The 12,521-nt window shown below is 44.4% G+C and overlaps 1 protein-coding gene across 4 annotated transcripts in view; it reads left to right on the top strand.

Moving 5' to 3' along the window:
- The first annotated feature begins 628 nt into the window (after positions 1–628).
- Positions 629–12,521, top strand: part of LHFPL3 (lipoma HMGIC fusion partner-like 3) — a 244,761-nt gene continuing 232,868 nt past the window's right edge. For all 4 annotated transcript variants that reach the window (XM_017811603.1, XM_017811604.1, XM_017811605.1 and 1 more), the window contains exon 1: positions 629–1,114. In XM_017811603.1, the coding sequence (XP_017667092.1) occupies positions 646–1,114 (469 nt within the window). In that variant the 5' untranslated portion in view covers positions 629–645. The remainder of the gene's footprint in view (positions 1,115–12,521) is intronic.

The following is a 12,521-nucleotide window of genomic DNA, read 5'->3' as shown; positions in this document are numbered from 1 at the left end:
CAGGGGACCCAGCAGGTGCCGCCGCCGGCTGGAGAGGTGATGATGTTTTGTGCGGGGAGGGGAACACCACACACAGGTTCTAAACTTTAAAATCCGCTGCCTGAACGCTTTTCCCTGGACGCGCTTCGCTGAACGGCGTCGGGAGCGGCTCGACCCGGCAGCCGCTGCCCCGGCCGGGAGAGGTGCCCGCGGGCTGCGGGGCTGAAGGGAGGTCGCGGCCGCAGCGCCCCCGCCGCACGCAGGGCTCGCCCTGCCTGCCCGGGGACAGGGCGCCGGCAGCCCCCCGCTTCCCCTCGGGAGACGGCGCCTCAGCCGTGCCCGCTCCGCCGCGGTGGCGCAGGGCGGCGGGACGCCCGAGGCGGGCGGTGTGCGGGTGGCGCCCGGCGGCGGAGGGCGGGCTGCGGGGCGGGCGGTGCGCGGCGGCCGGCTGCGCTGCGCTGCGCCCCGATAGGCGGCGGCGGGCGGTGTCGGTGCTGCCGCCGCTGGCGCGGAGCCGCTGAAGCCCGGCAGAGGGGCTCGCCGGCTCTCGCACGCAGCGGCGGCGGCGGAGCGCGTCGCGTCGAGCGGAGCGAGCGGGGAGGCGGAGGAGGAGGAGGAGGAGGAGGAGGAGGAGGAGGAAGGGGAGGGGGGACCTTCTCGGCGAGGATGCCCGGAGCGGCTGCAGGGACGGCGGCGACAGGAGCAGGCTCATCAGGAGCAGCAGCAGCGGGGATGCTCCCAGCTCAGGAGGCGGCCAAGATCTACCACACCAACTACGTGCGGAACTCGCGGGCCATCGGCGTGCTCTGGGCCATCTTCACCATCTGCTTTGCCATCGTCAACGTGGTGTGCTTCATCCAGCCGTACTGGATCGGGGACGGCGTGGATACCCCGCAGGCGGGCTACTTCGGGCTCTTCCACTACTGCATCGGCAACGGCTTCAGCCGGGAACTCACCTGCCGGGGCAGCTTCACGGACTTCTCCAGCCTGCCCTCGGGAGCCTTCAAAGCTGCGTCCTTCTTCATCGGGCTCTCGATGATGCTCATCATCGCCTGCATCGTCTGCTTCATCCTCTTCTTCTTCTGCAACACAGCCACCGTCTACAAGATCTGTGCCTGGATGCAGCTGACTTCGGGTGAGTGGGGGCAGCGGCCCCGGCACTGGTGGGCTCCGCGCCGTCCTGCCCGACCCGGCCCGGTCCGGCCCGGCCCCGCGGGGCACGGGCGGCTCTGGAGAAACTTGCGGCCCGGGCCGGGAGGGGGTAGAGGAGCGGCGGGCGGGCAGGGGTGCCCCGGCGGGGCAGGTCGGGGAGGGGATTCCAGGGGTGCCGGGACACCTCGGCAGCGTCGCAGAGCGGTGCCGGTGCTGCCCCGGGCGGCCCCGCCGCCTTCCTGGGGACCGGAGGTGGGCCGAACCGGGCTCAGACCGCAGCTCGTCGCACCCCTCCGAGGGTGCCCGAAGGAACCGTCCGATTTGGGTCTGTGAACCGACCCGTGAGCATCACACCGCTCCCGGGCGGGCGGGCGGCAGCGGCCGGCCGTCCTCCAGCGCGTGGTCTGCTGGAAAGGTCAGGAGAAAATGGCAGTGGGGACACTTGGAGCAAGCGACGGGGGATGAAGGCAGCTGCCAGCCTGTTGAAGGCTAGTCCCGAGCCCAGGTTTCCACCTGGGCAAGGCAGAGCCCACTTCGGCTCAGTGGGAGGGGTTGGCGAGATCTTTTGCTGGCGACCTGGAAGGGCAGCTGAGGTCGTTGGATGTGGCATTCGTGAGTTTTGGTTGGGGTCTGTTTTGCTTGCTCCCAAGGTTTATTTCCCACTGTATAAGAGTGTTAAAAAAAATTAATTTCAGTTGCTGATTTTGTCTCAGAAGATCTGAATTCATTTGACTTTCTCCATCACATCCCGTGTCTCCCTGGGGAAAGCATATGATAAGAAAAAGGGAGAACACCAGGACATCCCTTTTTGCATTTCCAGCACAGCTTTCCCTCTGAGTTAGTAGAGAACTGGTGATTTGTGTGCAGCTGGGAGGATAAGGAGGAGAAAAGAATGGTCTGTAAAGTTGAGATAGTAATAAAAGCAGTTTTGGCAAGACAGAAAATATTAATTCTTCCATGATTTGGGAAGAAAAAGGCTAAAATCAAGGCATAGCTTTTACATGTCCTCCTGATAAAACCCCAAAAGTGGTAAGTTTTGGGTTTACAGGAATAAGCTGTTAGGGAAACTAAGCAAAATGCCTCCAAAATGGGCTCACAATCACTTTTTCAGTCCCCTTAATTGACCTACATCCATTTCAGCTTCTGAGCAATAATTCTTTTGAGTTTTTTGCTGAACAGCTTCAGCATTACTCAGTTTGCCACCTAGTCCATAAGACTTAGTGGAAATCTCTGGTTTGTATGAAACACCTTTAACCATTTCTTTCTGTGATGCCTTTGTGTGTGTTATTATATATTTTTATGCTGTTTCTGTGACTGAGGTGTCCTTATAATTTCTTTCTTTGTCACTTGGGGATTGATCTTCAATCACTTGAGGGTGGTAGATTTTTCCCCAGTTTCAGCGAGTCTGGGTTCATTTTCTCTTCATTGGGAATCCTCTTTGGTGCTGGTGGCTATTCTTGTCCATTCAGTGACATGCCTTCTGATATGGTCTGGTTAATTGTACACAGTCATGTCACTTGGCACCAGGCAGGGCAGACTGTTTCATCTTTGCACTGCTGATGTCTCCTCTGCTTCATTAAGGACTTCTGCTTTCAGCTGTCTCCTCTCCTTATGGCTCTGCTGCTAAAAGGTGGAATGAATATTCACTTCTTTGGTGCATTTCAGCCTGTTTTGTTCACGTCCAGTATGCAGTAGGACAGCACAATTTCCAAATCCCTTGCGCTTTCCAGCATCAGAGATAATGGTGTTCTATTTATATGGTTCCACTTCTCCCTGCCAACAGACACTAGTGCAAGGTAGATAAAATGAATCTGATTCCTTTACTGCATTTCTCTACAGGTGAATAATAATGTTTAGAAATCACTGCATGCAGCTGATCTACTGGAGCCCAACCAGTCTGTGCCATGCTGCACGTGTGCAGGTGTGACACTGAAGATATGTTTTCAAGCAAAGCAACACAGAATTTTTGTCATCTCCAAATCTAGTAGATGCACTGTTGGTGTTAAAAGTCAATAGAATGAGTTTTATAATAGCAGAAGAATCACTTCCCTCCAAAATTAAAACAGTAAGGGAATACATGTGTAGCCAAGTGGTTATTGGCCATCTTTCCCAATTTGTATGTGAATGCCCTGGAAGAACTAGAACAATGTTGGGTGTTGAAAGAGCCTGACTTTGTTGTCTGCTGAATGTTTTACCTTAATTCAGCATTTACTCGACTGTTCATTTCTGTATTACCTAAAAAAGTTCCCTTAAAGGGAGAGAAAACTACCAGAAAGTCCATATTGGTTCGGAATTCATCCCTTGAAGAAGAAAACAGTGGTGGGAAAGAAGGAAAACTTAGAGTACAATGTGCAGAACAAGACAGTTATAATGGTAGGTTTTCTATGAGGTATATGACCTACTTCTGTTATTATTTTACTGTTTTGAGAGCATAATTAATAGACAATAGTAATCTTAAGACATTAATTTCACAAAAAACAATATAGTAATGTCATCTACATATGCAAATAGTTCTGTGTAGTACAGGAACAAAATTGAACCTGAAGTTGTAAAATAAACAAGTATGCGAGTATAGCTCTGATTTTGCTTGCTATTGTGTACCTTCATAGTGTTAGCATTCTGTTAGATCATATAATACTTAAAATTGATGTAATTTAAATCTTCTTAGAATCGGGGTTCTGACATGGAATCGTGCTTGGTTTAGGATTGCAAAGAAAAGCTTAGGAATTAATTTCTTTAAAAGGAAGATTTTGATCACATTCTGTCCTGCATGAGTCATTATAAATTGTCAGCATGATAAAGCTCTTGTTTTGAAGAGGTGTTTTTTAAATAAGAAAAAGATAAACAGTATCTTGGACACAGGCACTTTCAGTCCTTATTGCTGTCTAATCGTGTCTATGACTAGACATGTCTATGACATGATCAAGAAGAAAAATCCTAGGAAAATAGCTATTTCCTTTGTGTATGTGAGTACAACATACGTTAGGTGACCTTATGATTTGGCCATGGTTTAGTCTGCCTGTTTTGTTGCGTGTGAATAATGCTGTCAGGGTATACTTGATACTTTGAGAGCCAGTGTTGGCAGCCTTGTTCTCCATCCCCTATCCTCCCTTCTGCAATTGCAAATTCATATGTACAAACACTTGCACATACACTTAAATTTGAGCAGCTGCATGAACAGAAACACTTAATGAAAACATTAGAAATTGGGTATTACTGTTCTTTATTACCCCACATCCAAGGGTTGCAAGAAACCTCACAAATAAAGATAATTGTTGAGATTTATTCCTTTACAAGTTAAATAAATTAAACACTTCAGTTCTGTTATTGTGATTTTTTTCCCCATTATTAGACATTTGTCATTACTTTTTTTCTTTACTAGGATATTGCATGTTACAAGAAAGAAAGAAGTAGAGAAAGCAAAACAAAGGCATAGAAGTGCCTCATGGACAAGTAGGATGAAATCAGGAGATGCCTAAGCCATGCCCACAGGAAGAAGAGTCAAACATAAAACCTCTGTGTTTGGCAAACCACAGGCCCATCTAGTCCAGTGATCTCTGACAGTGGTCCATAACTTGGGCCCATAGAAGCATCAGAGCAGCTAAAACTCACTTTGCCCTCAGTACTTTCTGTTCTCCAGCACTTGTACTCTGGGATTTCCTCAGATGGATCTTGGCATTTAAAAGCTCTTGCTGATATTTATTTTGTTTAGGCTTTGGTCGCTTTTTAACCTGTATAAACTTTCAGCATTTGCAGTGTCCCAGAGCAAGGAGTTCCACAGCTTAGTGTGTGTTGTGTGGAGATTCAGTAGCGATTTTTTGTTTTAAACCTTTTGCCTGCCCATTTCATTTGATCCTCTCAGCTAATGTATTTGAAGAGGCTGTGAACAGGGGACTTGCATACGCATTCCCTGTGCTGGCTCTGATTACACCTTTGCTGTATCCCCTCAGTCACCTGTTTCTGAGACCTTTGGGTTCTTAGTCACACCTTAGTTGTTAGGTTGTACCATACTTGTGATCATCCCTGCTGCCCTGCCTATGACCATTTCCAATATATTGTATCCTTTCAGAGGTGGTGGGACCAGAACTACACACGATGTTCAAGATAGGCAAACCAGCCATTCATATAGCAACTTAATAATATTCTCTCTTTCATTCTTTGTTCCTTTTCTAGTAATTACTAATACTCCCTTCTTCTCTATTAGTGAACAATGGGATGATGTTTTCCAGAACTACCTATTATAACCCTAAGATCTCAGTCCTGAAGTGGTAATAGTCACCTTGGAGCACATAATTTTGTGTACTTAGGTTTTTTCCCCTTCAAAGAACTGTCTTCATATTTGTTTATCTACACTGACTTTAATTTGCCTTTTTTTCCCTAGTCACTCAGTATTGTAAAGTCTTTCTTCATAGTCAGCCCTTATCTTAGCTACTCTGAATGAATATCAGCAGCAAACTTTGTCACCTCACCATTTACCCTGTTTTCCAGCTCATTTATGAATAAGCGAGTAGCTCCCAAGTTCCAGCACAGATCCCTGCAGGACTCCACCATTGACCTCTCTCCGCTTGAAAAATTGACAGTATTTTCCTACCATCTGTTTCCAATTATTTATCCTTGCAAGGACATTTATTTTTATCCTCTGGGAGTTTAGGGTTTTTAAGACTGATGAATGACAGATTCATCAAATGGATTTTGGAAATCCAAGTAGACTTTGTTAACAAAAATTCCAAAGGTACTTGTTGTTTTTTACTTCTTTGGAGAACTCTAATAATTTTGTGAAAAAAATACTTAAAATAGGTGTGTTGGTCCTACCTTACTTGCTTCCTTTCATCACACAAATATGCCATGTTTGTACACATGCTGACGTACACTGTTTCTTTCATAGTTCTACTGATTTATGTGGTGCAGGTGTCAGTCCTTCTGTGGTTCCCCAGGTTTTTCCTGGACTTGTTTCTAAAACTTGTTTCTTATATACTCAGTTGCCAATTCTTTGAAACTATGAGAGGTTATTACATGCTACACTTAAAACAGGGAATTGTTTCAGAATGAAAAGATGGAATTCTTCACTGCAGCTATGTTGTTTGCCTTTATACCTGAAATCAGTCTGCAGGACCAGGTGACTTTTATATAAGAGTCTTAAGAGGCTTGACCTTGGTGCTTTTGGAGCCTTTGTTACTGCTGTTTGTCAGATCTTGGTACAGGGGTAAATTCAAGAAAGCTAGGAAAAAACCCAGCCTCGCACCAGTGTTTGAGCAGGGTGTCTAGTGGAGTCAGACAAGGATCTTGTTTGTACCCTCAGTAACTTTAACAATTTGTTGAGAGAGTAACTTACATTTATGGCTGCTGAACTTTGCAGGTGGCACAAAAACTATTTGTTTAATAAATGATAGTTATTTGTTTAATAAATTATGTTAAGGATAGCTAATTCCATAGACCTGGCCTTGAACACTCCCAGGGACAGGGCATCCACAACTTCTCTGGGCAACCTGTTCCAGTGCCTCACCACCTTCTCAGTAAATAATTTCTTCCTAACATCTGATCTAAACCTACCATCTTTCAGTTCGAAGCCATTCCCCCTTGTCCTGTCACTACATATCCTTATAAAAAGTTTCTCTCCATATTTCTTGTAGGCTCCCTTCACGTACTGGAAGGCCACAATTAGGTGACCCCAAAGCTTCTCATCTTCAAGTTGAACAATCCCAATTCTCTCAGCCTTTCCTCATAGGAGAGGTGCTCCATCCAATTGGTGGCCCTCCTCTGGACTTACTCCAACAGGTCATGTCCTTCTGTGCTGGGGACCCCGGAGCTGGATGCAGTACTCCAGGTCGGGTCTCAACAGAGCAGAGGGGCAGAATCCAGTTTAGAGAGTTGTGGGGGACCATGTCAAAGGCTTTAAAGAAGTCCAGAAAAATGACATCTGTAGCCTTGCCCTTGTCCACTGATGTAGTCACTCCATTGTGGAAGGCCACTAGTTTGGTCAGGCAGGACTTACCCTTGGTGAAGCTGTGCTGGCTGTCGGGAATCACCTCCCTGTCCTCCATATGCCTTAGCGTAGGTTGTAGGAGGATCTGTTTTATGATATTCCTAGACACAGAGGTAAGGCTGACAGGTAGGTAGTTCCCAAGATCCTCCTTCCTACTCTTTTTAAAGGTGGGTACAATGTTCCCCTTTTTTCCAGTCACCTGGGACTTCACCTGACTGCCACAACTTGTTAAGTATCACAGAGAGTGTCTTGGCAACTGTGTTAGCCAATTCCCTCAGGACTCAGGGATGCATCCCATCAGGGTCCCATAGACTTACATGTGTTCAGGTTCCTCAGGTGGTCATAAATGTGATCTGTACTTAGGATGGGAAGCACTGTACTCCCCTAGTCCCCATTCTGCAGTATGCTGCCTCAAGAGGTATAGGAACAGAGGTTTGCCTCAGAAGACTGGGGCAAAAAAAAGTTGTGGAGTACCTCAGCTGTCTCCTTGTCTGTTATTACCAGTTTTACAAGATTGCTGATTGGGTCGGTACACCTTTTTTGACCTTCTTTTTCTGGTTAACATACCTGTAGGAGCACTTCTTGTTATTCTTTGTGTGCACTGCCAGGTTCAGTTCCAGCTTCAAAAAATATAGGAGGCGTCCTGTTGATGAGAGAATTATGAAAATTATGTGTTACAGAAAACAGTTATTTAGAAGAGAAATTAGAGACTGTGGTAGATGGACATCTGCATGTCAACTCTCACTGCAGCGCTGCACTTAAGAAGTCTAAAGTCATTCCTAAATGTGTATGCAAAAAATGGGACCGCCTTTGCCCACTGTGGTTCCCATGCCTGTTCTGTCTAGGTCAAACATCTTTCAAGACTCCCTTTCAAGTATAAAGTAGAAAGGATCTCAGAACTGATTTAAATAAATGAAAGAAGAAGATCTAAAAGGATGAATTTTCTTGCTATTCAGAAGAAGATTAAAAATTGACAGATGATGGCATATGAGGACCTACAGGGGGAGATTTCAAGTCATGCAGTGCTCCTTAACTTGACAAATGCTGTGTTTGGAAGCTGAAGTTACACAAATTTGCATTAGCCATGAGGTATGTACATTTGTAACCTTCTAAGTTTCATTTTTCATTTGTTAATTATCTTTACTAACTCACCAGAAGCAAAGGACCTTAACCAACACTGCTGCCTGCTTTTGTTGCCACTATGTATCCAGTTACAAAGCAGGAGGCACACCGGAGGCAAAAGGGAGAGGAAGTCAAGTCCAAGGACATTTAGCATGTTTTTGAGCTGTGTTTCAGTACCGATGCTGACTTCAGTAAAAGCATAAACACCCCCCATGCCACCCCCAGGGTGAGGTGACAGGTTATTTAGTGGTCTCTGAGCAGTAGTGGGTGTTGGTCAGACCATCAGGGAGAAAATTCTGAAAAATCAGGGATTCTGAAAAATCAGGATCGTGGTAAAATGAGGATTGCCTCTGCATTTTGGGGAAATGGGATGCTGGAGCTGTGCAGGCAGGCAGGGAGCAAGGAGCAAGGCTCTCCTTGCCAAGAGACTGTCTCATCAAGCCTATAAGGACATCTAATTCAAGCAGGCCTGGTGCATGTGCTTCTTTTTCCCAGAGAAGACCATGCTGCCAGTATAATTTTCTGTCTGTTCAGCTTGAAAAGAAAGCTTCCCACTGGACTTTATAATAGAGACCCCCCAGAGCCTCCCTTATCCTTGCCTGGGAATGCCCCATGGTAGCCTCTGCTCTGCTGCTGTCACACTGGCTATGATGACTACTGCCAGTCTGGCTCGGGAGGTGCTCATGTCCTAATAGAAGTCTGAAGGTTAGCTGAGTAGGTTGAAGAGATGAACTGAAGATTTTAGTGGGAAGTTGTGGGTGAAATGAGCGAGCGGGCTGTGCAGGCTTTTCGGTTTCATTACTTTGAATTAAACATTTTAACGTATTTCACGCTTTGGCTATAAAAATTAAGGTAAAAGGTGTATCATGTGGACAGTAGAATTAAGAAAAAATGCAGTGCCCAGTGTGTCCACTCTAAGTCATTTCTTCCCCCAAATATCTGTGCCCACAATACCAAAAGTTCTCTCTTGCATCCTGTCATCTCATGCCTTTGGTAGCTAAACTCTCCCAGTCTTCATCTATGCAATGGACAAAGGCATAGCATGTGCTGTGCCTGGCAGAAAGCTATTTGTCTGTTGGTTTGATGTCCTGAAGTTGCCATCTACATTTGTTAAATGTCTTTCCACTGGTGGGACACTGGGATTCTTTCTGCTCTGCCCAGGAAGCAGCTTCTTCACAAAACTTGCAGGAGTTTAGTATCTTGGAGACTTGTAACATCAGTCAAATTTGGTTGAAATTGGTCATCAGGCTCAAAATCACACAGCCACATCAGTCTTGATCCCAGAGGGAACCTGTCTAAAATGTATCATGTAAAAAGTGTATATCTTTTATTTGTATGAGCAATTTGAGACTTTGATAGCAAAACTTGGTTTTGAAGGATAAAGGTGTTTTGGGAATGGAGAAGAGATACTTTCTTTTGGTTTAGAGTGTAATAAAAATTTCAGTGTCTTATAACTCTCCCAATTGCCTTTTATGAACATCCTGGGGCTATGGTCCACTGTTTGAAAAACAATAAGATAACAGAATAGTAAGATACAGAAGGAAATGCATAAAGTTATCCAGGCTATTTGAAAACAAATTCCATTTCACTGGGAAAAAATATATATGTGAGGGAAGCAAGAAGGAGAGAGGGAAACTAGGAGAGAATTTCAAAGAGGAGTATATCACCTATTGAAATGTGGGGAGCTGAGAACTTGGATATAGTTGGGAAAGAGAAATGGGAGTGGGGTTTGGGAAAGTGGCTGATGTCAGTGCAGCTCTACTTTCTTGCACCTGAAGGGACATCTGTGGCATAGGTTACTCAGTTGCTGCTGAGTTCTTTCAAAAATTCCATCTAAAAGTGTAATGAAGAAAATTGCTGTATGGCAAAATGAAGCCAGAAAGAGTGGAAACATATGGATATTATCAGCAGTAAAAAGGCACGGAAAAAAAGGCAGCTAGATTTCAAACATGAAGGTTATTTTACCTTTTGAGAAATGAACCTTTTTGGTACTGTGGTATAAACAGCATTAGCTTTGATCTTGCAAACATAAAGACAGCAAACATATCAGAACAGAAAATCTGTGATATGAGCAGACACTGTGGACTCAATATTTGAAAACTAACAAGATCTGGCTGTGAGGAATGGCAGGGTCACAGTACTGAGGCATCACAAAGGAAAAAATAAAAACATTTTTGCTCAGAAATGGCAAAATGAAAAAAGAGACGTGAACAAGGCTATAGCCTAGAAAGTCTGCAGAATTTGATAACATCGGTTGCTATCAGCATTGTTAAAAATGCAGTGGCAGCATGACAGTGAATAGCTAGAATATGCATTACTGTGTGGAACAGTGTGCAGCTCCCAATTACTAAGAGGGAATTATGGCTAGAATCCTTAAAAATGGGAATAGACTCCAAGACCTGTCTATTCTGAGAAAGATATTATCCATCTTCCCGTTGGCATTCAGAGATGCAGAAGACTTGAAACAAGCTGGCCTTAGAATGAGAAGGTCATACTTACCAGGGGAAAAGGTTCCTTTATTTTCTCCTTGAGAAGCCAGATGCAAATTTATGAATTTCATTGATTTTAAAAGGTAGCTGATGGCCTCTGTGGAGAGCCTCTTTGACACAAGCACATCATGTGTTATTTCAGAGAATATTATTCAATCAAGTAATTGAGAGTGAATCAGAAGAGAGAGCTACTGAATAAATGGTTTGAAATAAATTATTACAAACAGTTGATGAGTTGTCACACATTCCATTTTCCTTATTTTTCTGGTTATCTTTCAGAAAGGAAAGGTTTATAGAGAAGAAAGCTAGGCAGGCTGTACTTGCTAGGTCAAAGACAAATATTCTGAGTTGAGAAGTTTAGAAAAAGCTACTCGTGAAACCATGGGAGGCTCTTTTGTTTACTACTAAAAGTCAAAAGTCATGTGCCTTACTTGCAGAAGTTGATGGAATAAGGTGAGTGATCTCATACAATGAGTGTGACCAGGATGTCTTGTACTGCCATGCTAGACTGTACCTCTGCAACCTACAGTAGTTTATTTGTCATGATGAGCTTTGTGTGCAGCAGAAGTGGCAATAAAATAGGACAAGGTCTCTTAAGATCAGGAAAGATTTTAGTAGGGAGAAGTGGGTTAGGAACAGTGTCTCCTTCTCCCATCTGACCTTTTGCCTCTTCTGGAATAGCAGGCTTCTGGAATGGCTGCAGAAGGGTGAATGCTCCTCAGCTGTATGAAGCATGAGTCTCTTGATGGGGGCAAGAGCCTTGGAGAGGGTTGTTCTGCCCAGATGACAGAATGTAGTCAAGAAACACTTCCACACACATCCCTGTGCCTCTTGGAGAGACATTTCCATACTGAGCCATTGCAGCTTGCCAGGGCCCAGCAGAGGGATGCAGTTGCTATGCCTGTACCTGCAAATTAAGCATGTCCAGAACCACCCTCTGCTGCACAGTCAGCTGGCACACTGGCCAGTGTCCATACTATTACATTTTTTTACCTTCTAAAACTGGGTCACTGGACTCATACTGCCTGTTGGGAACCATTCCTGGCATGTCCTAACTTGCAAACTGTGCCCTGGCAATATTTTGGAAGATTGTTAGATAGAACAGACTACAACCACTCCTGTGACACATGCTGGGGGACAATTCTAACAATTTAATAGTGTAGACAGTTGAGTTTCAAAGCCTGGGAATGCTCCCTGGCACTGCTAAATTTATCTGTGTAGACATAACCAATATGTAGCCAAGGTTCAAAATAAGGAGCTCAAGAATTATCTGTGTGGGAAAGTTGAGATGATATGGGTTTTAGACTTTTAATTTAAACCCATTTATAATTTATACTATGGCAACTCAGTGCCATTAAATTTGTTTAAATTGACAGTAAATAATCTCTGGATGAAAAATTCACATGAAGTGAAAGTTAGCTTTGAAACTAGACTTAGTAATGACCTTCAAAAAGAAAGATGTTCTATCAAAAATGTAGAATAAGCCACAAAAAAGTTTTTCACCTAGAGATAGTGGGAGAAAGTTACCTATGAGCCTAAAAATCATAAATGAGTCTTATCTCTGATATAGACTGCATGTTTCAAAATCAGATTTCCCACAGGTATCTTCAGCTTGGCTAAGGCTTATTTGAACACTATAAAACTATTATGCATCGAGTGCATGTACTTTAGAAATGTTCAGTGCAGTTTCTTAAAGAGTTAATTCAAAGTTTTAAGATTAGTTCCATGGGAGAAGTATTAGACTTTCCATGAAAATAAAATTATTCATCCTTGTAGCTTTATGTTACTCAAAGAAA

The sequence above is a fragment of the Lepidothrix coronata genome, unplaced genomic scaffold, assembly GCF_001604755.1.
Source record: "Lepidothrix coronata isolate B3197 unplaced genomic scaffold, Lepidothrix_coronata-1.0 Scaffold32, whole genome shotgun sequence".
NCBI classification, from domain to species: domain Eukaryota; kingdom Metazoa; phylum Chordata; class Aves; order Passeriformes; family Pipridae; genus Lepidothrix; species Lepidothrix coronata.
Note: the sequence above shows the minus strand (reverse complement) of the source record. Positions and strands in the feature narration are given on the sequence as shown.